A 23,795-nucleotide genomic window follows, 5' to 3' on the forward strand; every position below is an offset into this window, starting at 1 on the left:
GTTAACCAAGAAAAATAATAAAAACATGTTCTTACCTAGAAAAAAAATAAAAAGTCCTGTAACCACCCTTTATTAATTCCTCTCCTTTCCTTCTCCTTTCCTGCTTAATCTATTTTTTTTTGTTTTTTGTTATCTCTGAATGTTTTTTAATAGTTTTATAACATAATTGTGGAATTGTTTAATTGGCTTTTTTTTTAACGTAACTGTTTTTTGTCAATGTAATGTAATGTTTATTATTGTTAATGTAACTATTGTTTTGTATCATTTTTTTATATGTAAGCTGTACAATTCCCGAATAAATAAAAATAAAATAAAATAAGAACCAATTAACTGCCGAATGGTTTTATAAAGCTTTTTTTAAAAGTTTTTTTAAAAAATATGTGTGTTTTTACTATTTACAAAAATACTTAATGTTTCTGTAATGTTTCTGTGAACCTAAGCAGCTTATTATTAGAAATAGGTATCAAATTGTGGTAGCGTTGGTTCGAACCGAGAAACTCTGACTCGAGAGTCCGCGACACTAACCACGGGACCACAGCCCGACACTCGCTCGTGATAAGTTTTTATTTAATTTATTATTAACGGTTGAAATCTGGTTACATTAATGAAATGTTAATAAAACTACATAAAATAAGACGCCAATGATATCATTTGTGTGTAACCTTACCGTATATCTGACTCACTACCTTCACTCGGCGATAATTTAATTTTTCACTTGAAATTGATCACAATTGCGATGTTTTAAAAATTTCACGTGTGAATGGAATTATCTGTAATTTTTTGACCCCCTGGTGGTACGTTATTTATAGATATTATTGTACAGGCACAATACTGTGAGAAGGTCAAAGGTTGTACATCGTAAAGCTAGTTTTTTTTAGAGAAATGGAGAAGATAATAATATCGAATAAAACTATATATTTCACCGGAAAATGGGGTCGTCTTAATGGGAACTGCTACTACTTCTGATGTTACTATTACCATCACGCCGCCTCGCTCCAGGGGTAGCCAGAGAGGATGAAACGCACACCCGTCTCTTTTAACATACACTTCTAGCTTCCTCTCCATCCATACATCTAGTCAAACATACCCTCTGGCTACATAGACTTTTACAATCGTAAGAAGCAAGCCTGGGTGTCTTATACAATATTATTAACTAACAATATAAAACTAACTAACTCACCATCACCGTAGGGGTAGGCAGAGAGAATAGAACGCACACCTCTCTTTCATTGCAAACATTCTTCGCCTCTTCCACATTTTTTTTATATTAACTCTTACCACTCTGTAGGCCAGACATTCTGGCCCGTATGATTCTAGTAGGCAGCTCCGTGGGCCACAATGTCTGGCCCGGCGCAGGTATAACTTTAATCACTGATTTCTCTATCACCCAAGTATATTCTACCAAAAAATATTTCAGATAAATACAGTTAATCTTAGTTAACATGGTCATACGAATTGCCAGACAGAGTGTCCCAAAATAGGGAGCCAAAAGATTTATTTAAATGGTAGAAAAACGTCACATTTTTTTGATCAGGGTAGCTGATCAGTTATGAGAAAAAATGGCCAGAGTGGGAAGGGTTAATAAATAACTGTACATTACAACATTTTGAGTGTGTCCAAATACTTGTTCACAAAATCTGGATTATCTCCAATTACAGGAGTTATTTCAAATTATTTTTTGACATCTCACCAAAGATGAAGAAGAATATGGAAGTCTGGGCATTTACGGGGCTGACGACCATCATAGGCTGGTTTAAGTGATCACTTTACACACGTGTAACTTTCACCGATTCTACCCATTATTGACAACCACACTATTCAAATTCTTGGAGGTTCTAATATATATGAACCAATTTAGAAACCTTGTTCTTGAATCACTAGAACTTCACTAGAGACATCTGTTGGTGAGATGTAAAGAAGCTTTTTACTAAGCAGAAACTCTTCTATTAGTACGTGAGGTCCGAATCCTGGATTATAATCACACACATGAGAAACGCCAGAAAATACCATTTTTATTTTTATTACATGTTACACGTGTGTAAAGTGATCACTTAAACCAGCCTATGACGGTCGTCAGCCCCGTAAATGCCCAGACTTCCATATTCTTCTTCATCTTTGATGAGATGTCAAAAAATAACTATACATTTATATTAGCGGATGTAATTCCAAATACGTATCTTAAAGCATGTAACTGTATGTCTAATGAAATATGGTCATTTTGAGTAGGTACTTGTTTTATAGTTTTATACGTTTATAATCCGTGTTAGCTTCATATCCTTATTTGTCAAGTATAGCTCGGTTCCCCGTTATTCTCTACCCAGCTCCATTATGAACAACTATTTTTCATACCCGGTCAACTTACAGTGTGACGTCACCGTTTTATCACTCCTACTGGTCTTGTCTCTGCACGCCCTACGTATAACCGCACATCTGCAAAATTACTTGACCTTTTTTGAAAACCCCCCTACACCTACTAACTTTATATCGCATTAGCAAACTACTTGGCAGATAAACGCAAAGATAATATTGTTAATGTAAACTTCTTAAAAAATAAGAATGAGAGAGATTTAGTGTGTGTGGCAGAGAAAGAGAGATAGCATCTCGAGGAATACAATAATACCAAATTTGCATAGAAAATGTTCTTATAATTAAAATGTAACTTCATATTCTTTTTTGACATCTCATCAAAGATGAAAAAGAATATGGAAGTCTGATTGAATAATTGGAGATAATCCAAATTTGTAAACACGTATTTGGACACATTCAAAATGTTGTAAAATGTAACTTTGTTTTAAATCACTATAAATATTTTATTACAACTTAATTATACATAATGTCTACCGGTTTCGAAGCTAACCGCTTCTTAATCAAGGCTGATTAATACAGTCATACATACAGTAATACATTAATCAGTCTTGATAAAGAAGCGGTTAGCTTCGAAACCGGTAGACATTATAATAAAGTTATAATAAAATATTATTTTATATTTATAGTTATTTTAAAACAAAGTAACATTTTAATTATAAAATGGAAAATCGCAAAGTTAGTACTTCAAATATAAATTATAGAAAATATTCTGTTTATTCAATACTTACACTGTCATGGATTGGTGTTTCAATTAGTAAAACCCCAATATATAGGACTTATTGGAAGGAAGGGGTGTCCGTTAAAAGCCAAATTCCGTTATATAAAAATAGGTTTAAAATAAATCATCTCACGGACGCCAGACCTCAGGTCCAGGATTCGATTCCCCACTTCGCAATAACTTGGTTCCTATTTCCAATAATTGAGGAAAAAATTAGCTAGGCAGGAATGTGTTTTGTTAGATTTATGTTTTGTACTGACATTTCTTGGTGTAACTGCATTTTATATGTTAAAATAACAACTACTTATTTAGTTTTTTCCGCATATATTTTATTTGACCGGTGACCGGGTTTCGTCGTTACCGACATCACCAGTCTGATAATCTCGGTTATAACGAAACCCGGTCATTGGTCAAATAAAAATGTATGTGGAAAAACTATCCATACATAATTGTTATTTTATTATATGTATGTCTCAAACTAATGAGATCAGTCCGTACTAGAATCAAAATTTTATCAAAAATTATCTAATTTATCATTCGTTCTTTTACAGATGATAATAGTTTCTCGTGTATCTTTAAACGTAAAGTAGGTACTTTTAGAAATGATTTGTGTTCACGTATTTTTGCAGATCTGACACTACTCGTGGGGCGTGCCGATCTATGTCTCTCGCTTTCAACAACCTCTCATTATGTGAAACCGCATATTTTCATTCGGTATCTATTACATCAGTTATTTTACAACTGCAAAAATAAATAATTTTGCTCCAAGTCGCCACTTTTCTTGGACGTAACTTATATTTTACGTACGTATATTTTATTAATTCCCAAGGAAATATTATAATATGTATTTTTATCAAATATTTGAATTCAAAATTGCGAGTTTTTGATACTGAACACAAACTTTCTTTTATTTTTGGTAACTCAACATACATGAAGTTAACATTTATAAATGTTGCACGTGTGTTAAATGATCATTCAACCAGCCCATGACAGGTCAAAAGCCCTTTGAATACCCAGACTTCCATATAGTTCTTCATTAAAGAAATGTCAAAATGTAAAAATAACTCCTATGTGGAGGAAACCCAGATTTGTGAACAAGTATTTGGAATTTGCTGAATGTTACACGTGTGTAAATTGATCACTTAAATCAGCCTATGACGGTCCTCAGCCCCGTAAATGCCCAGACTTCCATATTCTCCTTCATCTTTGATGAGATGTCAAAAAATAACATGAAAAATAACTTCTTTAATTGGAGATAATCCAGATTTGTGAACAAGTATTTGGACACACTCAAAATGTTGATATATTTTGTATTGGGATGATATCGAGTCTAGATAGATATACCGTAAATGCAAGTACATACTCTCTTACATTAATTGGTGTCTAATTAGCGTTCGCCCACCATCATCCATTGTATATTGTTTATAATCTGCCGTGATAGTATCTACCGTTCTCCACAAAGTATGCCGACGCAACCTTGACATTCCGCACCAGCACCGCGCCGGGCCATTAGTGACAGCGGACGAACGGCGAGCCAAGACGATGTTGCGAACACTAATCGTACATTGGATGGACCGATGGAAGAAATTGGCGAGTCTGCATCAACAATAGGGTATTATCACTCGGGAGGAATATCTAATTTAACACGCTCAACCTATATAGGATTGTGTAAAGGTGGAGACTGACCGGAGCATTTCGTCGTAACGTAACACGTTGCGACGCGAGCATTCAGGCAGTCAGTACAGCGAGCCGAGCGCTCCATCCATAGTTTCGGATGCTCGGTGATGCTCGCCGCGAGCGATGTTACGACGTTATGTTACGACGAAATGCTCCGGTCAGTCTCCACCTTAAGACTTGTTTTGTGTTTAAAACAGCCGATATAATAATTTTTTTCGTTCATCACTTTCTTTTGCAAAATTCGCCTCCGTAAAAACGTTGTTTTCGTAAGTTGGTAATGAATGACGTCACAGAAACGATGGACTTATTTTAATATTGGTAACATTGCTAAATTATTGGCGGCTCTATTTGTTGATGTCTATGGTCCACCCTCCTACCCCCCCTCCCCTCGTATTTGTGTAACACAAATGGCAGTGTAGTGGTAAACAAACAATCCGCACTTCTGCTATTACAGCTCTATAAACCATAGACATATGTCATAAAACGTTCGATGATGGAAATTTGATGATGTATGCTGACGGTTTTCGTTTTATTAAACTATATAATGTTTAAATCTTCATATCTCCCTTAGTTCTCTACATATTTCAATAAGAATGTTACCGATAGTCTTGTGATTTTTCATATTAATTTAGTAATCCATTATTCCGAGAGAATCTTAAACAACCTTCACCAACAGTACTTACTTCGGTATTCAGATTATATTTCTCAAGGAAATTCAGTGCACAATCACGTCAGAGAGACTGAAATGTAGTGTAAAATGGAGTTCTACAAATTAAACGCCAAATATTAATAAATTTTATTAACTTTGAGTTCAATATACACGATATTTTTGTCAATAATTCATGTTATATTCGATTGTTCAATGACATCATAACATGTTACTTTTCGATTATTGAATGTAGCTAGTATTTATTCTGCGACATGAATATTGCAGATAAATACTAGCTAATCGTGGAAATGCCTGATTGCCAGTCGCGAGGTAAAAATGTTGTTAAGTGTACCTCCATCTCACATTAACACCGATCCGTGTTCACCTTACCGTGGGAGTTGACAATGTAGCTAGTTACGTAGAAACTGCTTCTAACGGTGTTTGCGTGTACTATCAGACGACCTCCTATACGACTTTGTAACTTGTAACCCAGCAAGTCGACAACTTTGTGTACATTTGCTTCCATGAACTTGTGTGGAGCGTAGAACTTCTTACTGAGCTAATTTGAGAACTTCCCTATGCTTGTAAATGTGGGTTGTAAATATACATGTAAATATTATATATTTAGGGTTAGTTAATATGTTAGTTATTTTGAGCTATGCTTGTAAATATATTTTGGGTTTATGTATTAATTTTTAAATCAAACACAGAATTTTTGAGTCTACTAAGTTGTATTTTATTAAAAAAAAAACACCTAAAAATTAATATTGTTACAATTGTTTCGCCTAGTTTTGGCACAATATTAATTTTTATGTGTTTTTTAACAATAAAATATATCTTAGTAGGCTTGAAAAATCTGTGTTTGATTTCAAAATGAATACATAAATTAAAATGGAGTTCTACAAATTAAACGACAAATCAATAAATATTTTCGATTACTTAATATGTTAGCTAATCTGAGGTTTTCTCTATGCTTGTATTATGCTTGTTAATATGCATGTATATAAATTTTGGATTTAAAAAAAAAAAAAAAAAATATATATATATATATATATATATATATATATATATATATATATATATATATATATATATATATATATATATATATATATATATATATATATATATATATATATATATATTAATTTGAGGATTTCCTTATGCTGATAAATGCCAGTTTTAAATATGCATGTATGGTAAATACATATATTTTGGATTTTACTGTGTTGTACCACTTTTTTTGTATTTACATCGTGTCGTCTAAAGAGACTATAAAGATAGCCAATCTCAAGGTATTAAAAGAAATCGTTTGGAATTAATATGAACAATTTTATTTTAGTTTTATAAAATCGCCATAGTATTTAATTCAGTATTTGGAAATGATGGGATTCTCTGCCGCTTAATACGATGGCATCTGTCCAAACCAATCGACGATGGTTTTATCGTACCACATGTAAACTCCTTTCACATCTTGCGGCGCGTCGAGTGCCAAATATAAAGTCGAAACGGCTCCTTCCTCGATCGTCAGCGGCCCCTTGTGACTCGTCATGTCCGTGTCCACGTAGCCAGGGTGGACGCAGTTGACTGAAATGCCTTTAGGACCCCATTCTCGGTCCTGAATGAATGTCAGGGCACTAACGGCGACTTTGGATACAGAGTATGAGTTTTTCCCCCATCCTTTTGATTCGTAAGTGCCGTCTTTCGCCGAATCCACGAACTCTTTCACTAAAGCTGACAGTTCCGGCTCCGTCAAAGTTTTGCTAGCGAATCTGCTTCGTAGCTTTTCATCAGTAATTATCGACAAATGTCCAGCCAAACTCGACAAATTAATAACTCGGGCATTGGGTTTCAAGATCGGAAACAGTATCTTGCAAGTTGAAACTAATGATGTGTAGTTGACGAAGATTGTTTTTTCTGCTTGGACGCCAAAGTTTTCTGTGTAGTCTCTTTTGAACGCTATAGCGGCGTTGTTGACGAGTATGTCGATTCCGCCGTTTCTTTCTTTGATGAAGTCTCTGAAGCGAGTGACGCTATCCGGGTCTGATATGTCCAACTGGTGGTACAGAGGATTCAACCCAGATTCCTTGAGTTTCTCCACAGCAGCTCGCCCTCTCGTTTCGTCTCTGGATGTCAAATATACATCCCCGCCGTATCGTTGGCACAATCCTTTGACAATCGCGTATCCGATACCTTTGTTCCCGCCAGTTACTACCGCTACTTTTGCCATCATCAAGTCACTGCGTATTCAAATTATTCCAAACACTGTCTCTTACAGTTGTGGTTTTGTGAAACACGAGTGTGTACATTTATAGTTGCGCTTATCTTGTTTTCATTTTCCATAAAATCAATAACGTTATTACTAATGATCTGTTTATAAACCGCAGAATGTGTGGTTGCATAGAGTAATCACTGTTGTTTTCAATTATGTTTTTTGTGATTACCTACATTGTTTATGAACATATTAAAAATAAATACTGAATAAATGTTCATACACAATGTATTTTGTTATTTTTACAAATTTATTGGTGGTATATAAAAATATACTAAGGTAAGAACATGTACGATAAATAAACACTACGTGATTGTAGGTCATTGTCACTAGTTAATATCTGGAAAATCTCTGGGTTGAAATTTTAAAATCTCCTGAATCGTTTTGTTTTGTGGTGGCTTTAGAAGATTAAAACTTTATGAGTATCTAATCCGATAACACGTAGTTTTAAAAAAGTACGCTATGTATACCTAATGTTACATCGTGTTTCTTTAGAAAAAAGATAAATGTATGTGGGAAATCCAGAATATCTTATGCAGAGCGTAAAAATTAATTAACATTTTGAGTGTGTCCAAATATTTGCTCACAAATCAGGGTTTCTCCACACAGGAGATATTTTCAATCTTTGACATCTCAACATAGATGAAGGATAATACGGTAGGCTGGGTATTTACAGGGCTACGACCTGTCACAGGCTGATTAAGTAATCACTTAACACACGTGTGATATTCACCATTCGACCCATGATCGACAACCACAAATTTTAAAATCTGATACATATAATATGTATGATCAATCTCACGACGTCCCATGATCGAGTTCACAAACCGAACCGAACCCAGATTATTTTACATGCTGGAAAACGCCTGCAAACCCGATTTTTAATCTTAATGCACCTTATACTTTGAACAATTATTTTATTTACAAAATTTTGAGAGTGTTCTTATACTTGTACAAATGTTTAAAATGTCACATCATTCATTCTGAAAAATCATAAGATCCCTTATGAATATGTTGATATCCGAATTCATAGTAAGAGGTATGTGTGTACTGTTTGAAAGCCAAGAAAATAAAAATAAATAAATTAGTTCGTATAATTTCTACTTATTGAAATGGGCTTATTTATAGCAGTCGGTCGACAGTCGCCTTATATTATATATTGGGACGCGGATGTACCTACTGGTTCTATTACATAGTACCGGTATTCGAGTATTGTGAAGTAAGCGAGAAAGATTGCCGCTGGCTACCGAAGGCTATCCACCTCATTGCGCAATTCCCTTTTTATGGGTTATTATTAGAGTTATCTAACGTCTCCTTCAGCACATCTGCATTGCGTGGCAGATCAATGGCGTCCGGTCCGGGTGATCTACTATTATGCCCGATATTTCAGACGCTACCATCATATCCGCCTATTGATCTAATCATGATACTAATCCAGAGGCGTTGTGAAAATATATTGACGACTGTAACGACACATCGCTATATCGAAACTTCGTTATATCAACATATTATTATAATATAAACACACCGCTATATCGCTTTATCTCTTTCGATATAGCCGTATATCTAAATGTCATTATATCGACGATAACGATAAAATCGGATTTCTTTCATCTTTCTCTTACTTGACCAACAGTATAGGATGTTTTTTGTAGAGGTATACAAACTCAAATTTCCCGCAACAAATTGATGGTGGCACCAGCCGTGTGGCATGTTGCGCCATCTTGTTGAAACCACGGCTCTGTCACATCAATGCCATTCAACTGAGGTTCGATTCTTCGTCAGTAATCATGGTTCTGTAGCGTTCTCCATTGACCGTAACATTCTAGCCGGCATCTTCTTTAAAAATATATGGGCCAATGATTCGACCTGCCTGTAAAGCAAACCAAACAGTGATTTTTAATGGATGTAAGGGCGTCTCGACAAAGGCTTCTGGGTTTTCTCCTCTCCAAATTCTGCAATGCTGCTTATTGACATAGCCACGTAACCAAAAATGTAAGAGAGGATTGAGGTGAATATTGTTTTCGGCTCATTCACGAACCTGCGACGCGCATAATGGTCATTCAGTCTATTCATGGTGAAATGACAAAACGTACTGACTACAAATCAACTGTCATCTGTCAAATTGACAGTCTGTAGAAACAATGCTGCCAGTTTAAAAAGGAAACCTCTAAAAACACACTTATACAATGGTACATAAATAGTAAAGAAAATTTCCAATGACTAACTATTTAGTGTGTCTTCAATATAATTTGGTTATTTTCGATTTGCAACTGAAAAATATTAATTTATTATTAGATTAAAACCAATATTTTTAGCTTTTCCACTTTTTTATTTGACCAGCGACCGGGTTTCGTCGTTACCGACATCATCAGACTGGTCTGATGATGTCGGTAACGACGAAACCCAGTCTGATGATGTCGGTAACGACGAAACCCGGTCGCTGGTCAAATAAAAAAGTGGAAAAGCTAAAAATATTGGTTTTAATCTAATAATAAATTAAAAATGCAATTCCATCACGAAGTGTCAGTGGATAATATAAATCTATTGAAAAATATTACTTTTTTATATGACAATTATAATTTAAATTATAAACACAATTTAATTTCATGTGTGTTTTGTTATTTAATCAAAATAATTTACCTGACGAATAAACTCAATATTCATAGAATAATAGTACTGATTTATTTTATGTTTGTCCATAAAAAGATTTTGTATTCGAAGTAGGCACTATTTCATTTAAACTTTATAAAATTGAACAACTTTGTTTTAACCACTTTTTTATTATTAGTACACTTTAACCTACCGGTTTCAACAAGAACCTTGTCATCATCAGGTTTTATTAAATTCTAAAACATTAAAATACTCATAATTAATTACATTCTCTTACCAAAAACTTCCACACACTCCGTAAAAATCCTAAATGTAAATTAAATTTAAAATTAAAAAAAATATTTTTTTACGGAGTGTCTGGAAGTTTTTGGTAAGGGAATGTAATTAATTATGAGTATTTTAATGTTTTAGAATTTAATAAACCCTGATGATGACAAGGTTCTTGTCGAAACCGGTAGGTTAAAGTGTACTAATAATAAAAAAGTGGTTAGAACAAAGTTGTTTAATTTTATAAAGTTTATAAAATATGCCACAAAGTATCTGCGAAAAACATTCAAGAAACTATTTCATTTATTAAAAGTAGGTCATATCAGTTATTATTATAGAATTACTAATCTTAATACATGTAATAAATTCGGCAAATATATGACACATTAGAAATTGTTTAGCTGCATAATTATACATTTCGTCTACATCGCTCACTCCTTTCAAGAACGTCATAAATATAAAATTGTCCATTTTCAGTTGTGCATGTTTTCGGAATGCCCAGAAAATTTACTATATCCCAGCAAAAGTAGCATATTTTTAACTTAATATTTACCCGCTATAGGGCAGAAATTGTTGTATTTTGCATTTTGAAGAAATGGTATTGTTTAATTATTTTTTTAAATGTACTAAATGTTTTTCAAATGCAGTAAAAACCTTCAGGTTTTACCTAGAAAAATCTGTTGCACAGTAAATGGTTCAATAAGTGGCTTGATATTTATTTTTAATACATTGTATTATATTTTTAAACTATAAAAACGTTCTCCTGAAAAATCGAGTGTTTTGATTTATGACGTTCTTGAAAGGAGTGCGCGACATGTCAGCACACTTTTTTTTTGTGTTTGTGATACATTAGTAAAACTAGTTGTACAGTATAATGTCAGTTTTATACAGTTTTTAGTGTTACTTATCAGAAGTGGGTGCAAATATAAATATCGCTATCCCCAGAACGTGGGTTCAATCCCAAATTGCCCTAAGGCATGCGGCAGATACCAAGAAATTGCATTCAATTATTAACACAAACAAATTATTCAAAACAAACGAATTACTATCGAGTAAACATATTTTTTACTTACAATGTATAAATTAGAAGTAAATATGGAAGTCTGTATACTTAGAGAGCTTGTATACAAATTAAAGGCTCTCTGCTAAATAAAAGCTTTCTAAATCCAATCATAGATCACAACATTTTGAGTGTGTCCAAATACTTCATAATCACAAAATCTGGATTATCTCCAATTACAGGAGTTATTTTCGTATTATTTTTTGACATCTCATCAAAGATGAAGAAGAATATGGAAGTCTGGGCTAGAATTTGAGTAGTGTGGTTGTCAATAATGGGTAGAATTGTAGAATGTTGCACGTGTGTAAATCACTAACCTATGATGGTCGTCAGCCCCGTAAATGCCCAGACTTCCATATTCTTCTTCATCTTTGATGAGATGTCAAAAAATAATACCAATCATAGATGGCTGTTGTGAACTCAATCATTAAACGTCATTTACATTATATAGTATTGCGGTTGTCAATCATGGGTAGAATGATGAATGTTACAAGTTTATGACAGGTCTAAACCTATGACAGATCGTAAGCCCTGTAAATACCCAGACTCCCATATTTTTCCTCATCTATGTAGAGATAGAAAATTCAGCGTAGCTTATTGATGAAATCGTGTATGATTCAGAAGATATTATGCATGATGTATACAAGTTAGTATGTAAGTATATTAAATTTACATAAATATTTTATTTATAGTAAATTTACGAATCTATCTTAGCTCCATGTACCTGCGGATTGTAACACCATGACTAATAGTATTTGTTTTATCGCTATGGTCATTATATATTACGTCATTTAAACACATCTTAGAATAAAAATTAACTCTCTCTAAGTTTTAGAAAAAAGTCTAATAATATATTTTTTTGAGATACAACATTTTGCGTGTGTACAAATATTTGTTCACAAATCTGATTTTCCTTCGAGTTATTTTCACATTTTGACATCTTATTACAAATGAAGAAGAATATGGATGTCTGAGTATTTACAGGGCTTATGATCTGCCATAGGCTGGTTAAGTGATCACTTTTTCATCTATGTTGAGATGTCTAAATGTAATTCACACATGCTTCATTGTCTAATAATATTATATACTACAAATTATTGACATTTATGGTTATATACTAATATTATTAACATTTTTGTAAAAAAAAAGTAATAATGACTAACCACAAAGTAAATGCTTTAAATATTAATAATATTGAGAATAGTGTAATAAATATTATATAATATTTTGATATATTTATGTTGAGTGTACATAGTACGGAATTTTATGGCGAAAGCCGCGTGATGACGACAAAGGCTGATTCCCAGTGGTCAGTGCGCCGCGCGCCGGTTGGTGAACCCTCGGAACCAACATGGTAACGGGAAACGGAAACTGCCTGCTATTGTACCTTACTCCATCTATGGGGCCATTTCTCCCGACCACTTTCTTACCTCACTTCTCATTTATCATTCATTACATAACCACGTTCCATTATTCATTACTTGTATTAATTACACATTATTATGCATAATTCATAACGCGTAAGTCATATTCATAGTCGACTAAACTAAAATAACCATCACGCCGCTACGCACGGGGGTAGGCAGAGAGAAAAGTACACCACCCTACTCTGTCTTTGCAAACATTATTCGGCTCTTCCACATTCATGCATCTCTTCATAGATACCCGCCGATTATTTCGACTCCTGACCTGACCGCTTTCAAGTATTCGACATAGTTGATCACGCCAAGTTTTCATGTTCAAATATCGCTCATTCCTTTCAACAGCGTCACATATAAAAAATTGACCATTTTCAGTTGTGCATGTTTTCGGAATGCCTAGAAAATGTACTATGTCCTAGCAAAAGCGGCATATTTTTAACTTAATATTTACCCGCGTTATTTTTTTGTTTTTGCATTTTGAAGAAAAGGTATTGTTTAATATATTTTTTAAATACTTATACTAAATATTTTTGGAATGGAGAAAAAACATTCAGATTTTACCTAAAAACATCTGTTGCACACTAAAAAGTTCAATAAGTGGCTTGATATTTATTTTTAAAACATTGTATTTTATTTTTTAACTTTAAAAACGATCTCCTGAAAATTCAAGTTTTGACGTTGTTAAGGAGTGAGCGATATGTCAAATACCCCTTTTTTAAAATCTATATAACATTAAAAGTAATTGATTTTTTTGTTTGTTCAAAATACCGTTTTTGTATTGAAACAATAAGTTATTCTTGGAAATAAATATTATATGGTTTTGAAAAGAGTTATTAAAAGGTAAGGAGTGAAAACAATTATAAAAATACATGTATTCTAAAGCCGGTCGTGTACTGACTTTGTATATCTGAGAGTACCCCATTAACAGGGGCGTGCCTTCCATATAGACAGAAAAGCAGTGCCTATCTTAACTTACCCACGTGACATATAAAAACGTAATCAGTACCTACCCTATCTTACTAAGTAGTACCAGCTTACCTTACTACCTACCTTTACTGCCTACCCTAGTAAGTAGTACCAGCTTATTTATTGATATGGTGTTTAATTTGTAGAACTCCTTTTTAATTTATGTATTAATTTTAAATCAAACACAGATTTTTTAGTCTACTAAGTTGTATTTTATTAACAAAAACACATAAAAAATTAATATTGTGACGCCTAGGCGAAACAATTGTCACAATATTAAAAATGATGAAGTACCAGCTCACCTTACTACCTTGAGGAGAGGTTCGCACCTTGGGCCGTTTTTTTTTCAAAGTCTCATAAAATGTTTAATTGACAAATAACGTCAATTTTTTATTGAACCAAATAGATCGGTTATTTATTATCATATTGTTAGCATATATCATGTGCTTATCACGCATAGTATACATAGGAATAACATTTTACAAAACCTTTTCTCTTGGTCATAATTGTCTTCGTCCGTACAAAACCGTATCCCATGCATCTGTTAAGGATGGGAATTGAGTAAAAGTATGACGCCATCGGTCGTGAGAATGCTTGAATGCAATCGGATGATGCAAATGTAGCAATTATCTCAGTTATTGTCCCAGACTTGCTGTCTAACTATGTAGAACAATCGCGTTCATATTGCGTTATTAAGTTGTGATATTCTCGTAATTCGGTTCTGCAAACCTCTGAGGTCTCATTTACCGGTCTCTATATGACAGCGCAGAACTTTTTACAACATTTCATTGTTATATCGTAGCGTAATAGAGTAACCAGTGTTGCAAATATTAATTATAAAATATTTATTTTTAAGCCAAGCTAGCGGTTCACAACGGCGTGCTGGTATCGACACTAATGTATGGGAGCAAAACATGGAACCGCAAAGGAAAGATGAAAGCAGGGTGAACGCTGTTGAAATGCGATCCCTCAGACGAATGTGTGGAAATTCGAATTAAAAACGAATATATAAAAAAGGAATGTAAGACTGAACAAGAAATAATTGAAAATATTAGGAAGAGTTCTTTAAGGTGGTATGGACATGTGGAGCGAATGGATGACGAGAGAATGACTAAGAACATATATGTGGCGAATGTGAGCAGGAAAACAGAACAAGAACGGCCGAAAAAATCTTGGCACGATCAGATCAATCAGAACCTAAAATCTTGAGATGTTAAAAGTCTGCGTAATCGGAGGGCATGTGTGACTAGATGTATGGATGTGAAGGAGGCGAGGAGTGTATGTCAGGACAGAAGAGTGTGGCGTTCCATCCTTTCTACCTATCCCTTCAGGAAAACGCCTTGATAGCAGTAGTAGTAGTAGTATTTTTATTCCTTGTCACCTATCCGCACCCATATGGTGCATAAGGCACAGCATAGATTGGACGCGGTGTAACTTGAATTTTTTTTTTCAAAAATGTTAGTTATTTTAGTATATTACCACTCACCGAGATTTTTGTCCACCGGTTTCGAGATGTACCAGTCTCTTCGTCAGGACAATCACTACAATAGCATGCAAACAATATTTCACGTCACTACCATAACTTATAGTTGGTTTTTCTACTATTTTAATTTAGTGATAGATGTTACTAGATTACCAACGATAATAATGTGATATTTTTACCTACCTGTGCAATATTTTTTTACTTATGAACTCTCTGGTATATTTTAATTTCGTAAAACGTAAGCGCGTTCGGCTACAGTGTTGGAGGTCCTGGGTTCGATTTCCAGGAGGCCAAAATAAAAATAGATAATTCTCATATTGATGACTCTCATAATTATTTGGCATCACCCTGGAATTGTACAAGAAGCGCAGGACTGATCACCTTGCCTTCATGCAAGATAAAACTGCGTTGATAGTATGCAGTGCCTTATGCACCTAAAAACTGGGTGCGGATACGGGTTAAGAAGAATACGAGCATAAGCTTCAATTAAACATGTTTGTTTAGTAATTTTACGTTTATTTTTTATTTCATAGAAAATACTGCGTTCATATGTTGCAAATAAGAATAAGTAGGCGTTATAACGTTATAATAATTATTATTTTATGATGTAATGATATTAAGTGTGTATTTTTTGGATTACTCCATAGTAGCGGAAATAAAATAATTGTAAAATAAACTCTGAATAGATCTGCATAAATAATATATTATGTATTTCTACACAATTTTTACATTATACGCATCGGCCTCTTTGTGTAGTGTTTAAGGTGATACAACGCAACACAGAATTCAATCACCGGCTCACCGCCGTAGAGGTAACACGTCTTTTCACGCCCGAATTTTTTGATGAATGTATAATGGATTTTTTTGTTTTCTAGAATATATATAGAAAATATACTTTTATACTTTTTTCAACACTTTTTTTCATTATTAGCACCTGATGGTGCATAGGGCACTGCATCATATAAACGCAGTGTTATCTTGATCGTTAATACATGATGGAAAGGTGATCAGCTCCCCGCTTGAGGTACCAGTCCAGGGTAATATTGAATAAATATTAGTGTGAAAAAATCATTTATATTAGTTTCACCAACCCAGGGAATCAACTCAGGACCTCCAGTACGGTAGTCTAGCGTGCTTGCCATTATGGAGGCGGATTAACTTTAACACTTAACCTTTCACTAACTCTTTTGAAAACAATACCATATAATAATAATAATAATAAAACCCTTATCCGCACCTCAACGGTGCATAGGGCACTGCTTCATATGAACACAGTGTTATCTTGATCGTTTACACACGAAGGAAAGGTGATCAGCCCTCCGCTTCTGGTACCAGTCCAGGGTAATATCGAATAAATATTACAGTGAAAAAATCACTTATATTTATTTGACCCCCCCCGGGAGTCGAACCCGGGACCTCCAGAACGGTAGTCTATCGTGCTTGCCATTATGGAGGCGGATTAACTTTAACACTTAACCTTTCAATAACTCTTCTTTACAAAACCATATACTTATGTAATTATTTCCAAACTTATTCTTTCAATGCAAAAACGGTGTTTTTAGAAAAAAAATTACCTGGATTTAGAGAAAATTGAGTTGCGACTGAACGAATACTGGGCCTTGATGCGTTTGACTCGAGTTCACATAATTTAATTAACTGTTATCTTTTAAACTACCACCACCATAGTATTGTGTGAATAAAATAACTTTTAATAGTAGTAACATTAAGTTTTTGTTTAAGTTTACATTTAACGCTTACTAGTAAAAAATGTTACGCAACAATGTGTCTTTATCCCGTGGTAAAAACTTACGTGAGATTTTCTTCAGAGGTTAAACGAATCTATGCATTGTGATATACAATAATATTGTTCCGGTAAAAAGATTAACCGGGTCGTTAAATTCCAAATATATTATAAATATATGTTACTTTTGTTTTACGTATTATTTTTTAAATAAAACACAGATTTTTGAGTCTACTAAGTTTTATGCATTTTTATATGTAAGTTTTATGCATACTAAGTGTTATGGCATTTTCAAACGAATTTCATGACTAGGCGAATCAATTGTCACAATATTAATTTTATATGTATTTTTGTTAATAAAGTACAACTTAGTAGACTTAAAAAATCTGTGTTTGATTTTAAAATTAACACATAAATTAAAATGGAGTTCTACAAATTAAACGCCAAATCAATAAATATCTAACTTTTGTGTTAACTAAATTTAAATTTACTTAAAAATGCATGTCTTTAATAAAATTACGTAAAATTGTTTTCAAAACTTAATAAAATAACATATATGTAATTATTATTACAAAACACTACTTAAATTCACCCAATTTAAATTCTTTTTGTCGGATTTTTTTTTATAAAATCATGGTTTTCAACCCCTGCATGTGTACACACAAGGCAGGACACATTATCACATTATGGAAAATTTTAACATCACACACATTATGGAAAAAAATATTTTTTGTATATGTTATATATATTAGAGACTGACCGGAGCATTTCGTCGTAACGTAACGTCGTAACATCGCTCGGGGCGAGCATCAGCGAGCATCCGAAACTATGGATGGAGCGCTCGGCTCGCTGTACTGACTACGAATACTCGCATCGTAACGTGTTACGTTACGACGAAATGGCTCCGGTCAGTCTCCAACATAACTTACACACCAATTGTGTATATAACATAAACTAGTGGTTGTCAATCATGGGTAGAATGGCGAATGTTACACGCGTATAAAATTATCACTTAAATCAGCCTATAACAGGTCGTAAGCTCTGCGAATACCCAGACTTCCACATTATTCTCCATTTATGTTGAGATAATAATATAAATTGGTACTGATTCTGCTTAAAAAGAATCATGATTTCATTAATTTGCTGCATCCATTTTTAATTTACGTTTTACTTGGTAAATACCACTATTTATTAAAATGTAATGTGATACTGTGTTTGAAAATGATGCGGAATTCATCGAAATACGTGTCACATTAGATTTTAAGAAATAGTGGTATTTACTAAGTAAAACGTAAATTAAAAAAATATAATCTCGTTGATATTAAGTTGTATTGCGTATTTTGTTGCCTATTTCCCTGCTGACTTTCTATGAAGCATCAAAGCTTAATGCCTCTTCAATGGTGCCTTTATGTAACTCTTTAATTTGTAGCAAAGGTCTTACCAATTGAACGCTCGCCTCAATAGCTAGCAATAGGCGAATCGTGGTCTTTTGTGAGCTTATTTTGATGGCTATTATCTAACTCCTCGTTCCATACAAACGGCGCGCGGTATCACGAGGAAGGTCGTCCAGAGATACCGACACGCAATTTCTGACACCTATTCAAATAGACCGCTATTAGGGTGCTGTGTGTATGAGAATCAAGCTTCAAATGACATGAAAAAAACCTGTTGTGTTTTCAATCATATTGTATGATTTGTGTGGATTTTTTGCTGTTAACAGAAGGATAATGTCAATTTTTTTAAAAGATCCAACATACGATAAATCCAGAGCTGTGGAGTCGGTAAAAAACAACATGACTCCGACTCCAAATCCTATATTTACCAACAACACGACTCCGACTCAATTTTATCAGGTTGTTTCCTACCTTTGCATATACCCATTTTTTTGTTATTGCATTTTCGTAGACTTTATGCATTAAATGGATCTCGATGATTCACCATATCGGCACGACTTACGCCTGCAAGTTTATTATTCGTGCATTATACACATTCACTATAATTTAAAAAAATTTAATGTATGGATTTTAAATTTTAACGAATAAGTAGTCAGAGTCGCTTTTTTTTTACGACTCCTACTCCGACTCCGACTCCACAGCACTGGATAAATCGCAACTCAATTTTCTTTGAACCCGGGTAATATTTTACGTAATTTATTTTTTTCTTAAAACGCTTTGAAAAATAAGTGTTTCTTCGAAATAATTATACGGTTTTTAAAAGAAAAGAGTTATTGAAAAATAAGGAGATAAAAAATGTAAAAAAAATATATTTTTTCAATTCAATTGTTCAATTGTTCTTTTCATAACCATATATTTATTTCGAAGGAAAACTATTTTTTTCAATACAAAAACAATGTTTTAAGAATTCAATTATTGTACCCTATTGGGCCTTAAGTGCATCGAAACATGCATCACAATATATGTTTTTACGAAGTAAATGTTAAATTTTAATGGAATAATGAAGTAAAGTTTTTTTCGCAGAAAAGTGGTATTAGGTGTAAATGCATTGTTGATACGAGTAGAATACGCGGCCCTTCCCTCGACCTTGCGTGCTTTCTTAGCAAGTTTTCATTGTTTTTCTCGCATTTTGAGATTGGTTTCCCCATTATCTTTCTCCGGTGTAGCGTAACTTCGTGCGCCGACCAGTTAAAACAGTAAACGATGTCACACGCGTTTTTTACGAGCAAATGCTCCACTTCGGACGGTACTTGCATTACTAAACGCTAATCCCAACCATTTTTAACGCACTATCGATGCAAGCTAACGGTCTTAGATAAACAGTATCGAAGTATTCTGTATATTCTGGGCCTAAATTTGCTCCAATTCGAATACTTTTTCAGTTCTTTTGCTCTTCGATGTAATTTGTTTTATTTTTATTATTTTTTATTATTACATTTTGTTAGTTATTATTACCTTCGAGGCGTTTATTATTGTATTATCTACATTTTACTAAAATATATTTTTATAAAGTTACAAATTTTTATAAATTATTACTTCGTCACTAGTCATGTAGGTAGACTATTTTTTTCCTTCTCGATATTTGCGAATTGTATACAATTGTTTGAAGTTGGCTTCGCCGTAGGCAGAGAATGGAACGCCACACTCTTTTGTCCTGACGTACACTCCTAGTTTCCTTCACGCACATACCCCTAGCCATACATACCCTCCGTTTGCGTAGACGTTTGATCTGGTCGGGACAAGTCTTTTTTGGCCGCCCTCGTTCTGTTCACCCGTTCACATTTGCCAAATACGTATACTTTATTAGTCATTCTCTCGTTGTCCACCCGCTCTACGTGTCCACACCGAAAATGTCGCGATTTGTAAGTTATTTGTTTTTTTTTGACATCTAAAAATAGATGAAGAAGAATATTCTGGTAAATATAAGTCTGGGTATTTACAGGGCTTATGACCTGTCATAGGCTGGTTAAGTGATCACTTTACACACGTATTCCTTATCTATGTTAAGATGTCAAAATGGAAGATTGTGCTTAGTATATAAAAACTATAAAAATTCAAATATTTATAAAAAAAAAATCTTTAAGGCGTTAATCTTTCCTTGGGAATTAATAATATATACTTGAGTTACCTACCATATTCTTCTTCATCTATGCTTAGATGTGAAAAAAAATGTTAAAAGAGTAACTTCTAAGTGGAGATAATCCAGATTTGTGAACAAGCATTTGGACACACTCAAAATGCTGTGAGACATTTGTCACGAGTCACGTGTCCGGGTGGCCAGTCAACGCGGACCAATGGGACAACAAAAGGTTAATTAAGGAGGTCAATTGGTCCCCCTGGCTGTGCACAAAGACGGTCGCCAAGTCGCGGGCCCGCCAGCCAATGCACTGGCCAATGGACGTGTTCGGATGCACCTAACCTTGGCCTCGAGCACCACTATTAACCAATTGGCGACGGATCACTCCCGACAGATTGATTTAGAGGTAATGGAAAAATGCTGATGAATATGCAGAAGCGGCTAGAGACTAGAGACTTGGCCGACTGATGCAAGGATTAGTTGCTAGCGAATCCTCGGGATCGCCAGCTGATGTGCCGTTTTAGATTATGTTCACTCATTGTCTGAGGTATCTGTTGTTGTTTTTTTGCGGAGCGCTAACGGTTCGTTTTCGGATTCATTTATTTTTATTTTTATTATTTTTATTTTATTTTATTATATTTTATTTTATTTATATTAATTTTATTATATTTATTTTACAACATTTTGAGTGTGTCCAAATACTTGTTCACAAAATCTGCATTATCTCCAATTACAGGAGTTATTTTCATATTGTAGTCATACAGGAGAAAGTGACCAAGTGCATTTTTTTTTACAAAAACGTGATCATTCACTATTTGATATCTTACTAGCTTAATATTGCCCTGAAAAACATCCCAAAGGATTTTAAACCTGGAAGTATAATATATTGACTTGTTAAAAATGACTAACTGCATTGATGTTTATTTTGTTGCCAAGCAAAAGTGACTTAAATGGCCCTCCTGAACATTTTACGTTTTGTTAGTTGGTCACTTTCTCCTGCACGACTACGATATTAATAAAAGAGTTTCTGCTCAATAACAAGCTTCTTTTCATCTCATCAATAGATGTTTCTAGTGAAGTTCTAGTGATTCAAGAATAATGTTTCAAAAATTGGTTCATATAGAACTTCCAAGAATTTGAGTAGTGTGGTTGTCAATAATGGGTAGAATTGGTGTAAAGTGATCACTTAAACCAGCCTATGACGGTTGTCAGCCCCGTAAACGCCCAGACTTCCATATTCTTCTTCATCTTTGATGAGATGTCAAAAAAAAAAGAATTTTATTTTATTCCATAAACGGCCAGAGGGCTTTTACAATTACAAGTACTTTGTTGGCATAAGTATAATTCATATATTATAATACAATACAAGTATAATTAAATAATCGTTTACAATAATAATTCAAGTACTTTGTTGACTCTTTTCTCATAATAATTCATATAGGTTGGGTAGACGCTCGACTGCGAAACTGGCGTCACGGGTTCGGAAATTTCAAAATAAATTGAGTGGAGTGTTTTTTTTAAATGTATTTTTCACATTAACCTTCCCTATCCTTACTATCCTACCTGCAGACAAGCCTCTAAAATAGAGGCTTTGCGGGTTATTCCTTTTTTTATATTTTCAAAAACTGTCTTCCTCGTTAGCGATTCCAAATCCAGTTTCATCAATTCCTCGTTAGACACTTCTTGGTTATGAGACGCAAACAATTCATTTATGTAATTTTCCCCTATGTCGATTCCCCGAAATCTAAAGAAAATTTAAAGTTACAAAACGAAAATAACCTTTTAGAAAAAATTCAATGATTCTCTGAATAATAATAAAAAAACAACGCAATTCGAAAAAACAAGGACGCACAGCGAAAATGAGTCTTAATTCAGTAACGACGCAAGTTCGAAAAAACGCAAAGTGAAACGACGCAAAGCGAGGTCTGAGTGTATTTCATTTCTTGTAATATGTTTTTCATTGTTTGTGAACCATAAATAAAAAATAAAATAAAATAAAATAAAAACGTTTTATAAAAATTTTAATGTAAACAGCCAATTCTTCCTCTTCTTCTTCTGTGCGTATCATGTCAGCCCCCTGACGTCGACTATCACTTGAGAGTAATTGTCCTCAATTATCAGTCAAATTTCGTTTATAATAAAGTTAAGTATACTTTATTATAAACTAACTTAAATTTACATTTTTTGACATCTCAACAAAGATGAAGAAGATTATTGAAGTATGGGTATTTACAGGGCTTACGACCTACATTTTTATTTATGTAGACAAGATGATTAATTGATTATGTTTCTTTGTTGCAGTACCACCATGTCTCGGACCGTCAGACTATCTGTGATATTAGCACTAATTTTACATGAATATGGTAAGTTTTTATTATTATTTGTTTTTAAATTAAAATAAAGTGGATCTAACATTTTGATCTGCCTCCGTAGTGTAATGGTCAGCACGCTCAGCTACCGCACTGGAGGTCCCGGGTTCGATCCCCAGGGGGGGAGTCAAATAAATATAAATGATTTTTCACTCTAATGTTTATTAAATATTACCCTGGACTGGTACCTGAAGCGGAGGGCTGATCACCTTTCTTTCGTGTGTTAACTATCAAGTTAACACTGCGTTTATATGATGCAGTGCCCTATGCACCATTGGGTGCGGATATGGGTTTAATTAACATTTTGAACAATTTCATTACTCGTTATTATATACATGTATCATATACTCCTCAAGAGACAAATTCATTCATTAAACCATATCCGCTCCCTATGTAGAGCATATGGAGTCCACAAACTGTCTCCAGGCTTTTCTGTCGGCCGCCAGCTCCCTTGCATCCTCTCAAGTCAGATCCGCGTCCCAAAGTTCAGACGAGAGCTGCCGACAATTGTCAGCAGTGGTCGTCCTGGGCGGCGCGAACCTGATGCCTTGTAAAAGAGGCAAGCTCGATGGCGGCTCTCAGGAGGCATGCGGAGTACATGGCCATCCAACTGAATCGCCTTTTCTTAACGACAGTTGTGACCAAGATTTGTGCGTCCTAC

The 23,795-nt window shown here is 34.1% G+C and overlaps 1 protein-coding gene and 1 pseudogene across 3 annotated transcripts in view; one reads left to right on the forward strand and one right to left on the reverse strand.

Annotated features, from left to right (window-relative positions):
• Cad87A (cadherin 87A) overlaps positions 1–23,795 on the forward strand; it is an 88,634-nt gene that overhangs the window by 24,937 nt on the left and 39,902 nt on the right. The window contains exons 1-2 of one of the 2 annotated variants that reach the window (XM_088256655.1): positions 21,262–21,346; positions 23,067–23,128. In XM_088256655.1, coding sequence (XP_088112781.1) covers positions 23,074–23,128 — 55 coding nt within the window. In that variant the 5' untranslated portion in view covers positions 21,262–21,346; positions 23,067–23,073. Of the gene's footprint in view, positions 1–21,261; positions 21,347–23,066; positions 23,129–23,795 lie in introns of those variants that run through there. The other variant, XM_088256654.1, reaches the window with a different exon arrangement.
• Positions 6,730–7,690, reverse strand: LOC148311386 (carbonyl reductase [NADPH] 3 pseudogene; annotated as a pseudogene). Its single transcript, XR_015837249.1, has one exon. The product of XR_015837249.1 is annotated as a carbonyl reductase [NADPH] 3 pseudogene (transcript).

The sequence above is a fragment of the Brachycentrus maculatus genome, unplaced genomic scaffold (genome assembly GCF_059751285.1).
Source record: "Brachycentrus maculatus isolate JH-2025_06_01 unplaced genomic scaffold, ASM5975128v1 h1tg000065l, whole genome shotgun sequence".
NCBI classification, from domain to species: domain Eukaryota; kingdom Metazoa; phylum Arthropoda; class Insecta; order Trichoptera; family Brachycentridae; genus Brachycentrus; species Brachycentrus maculatus.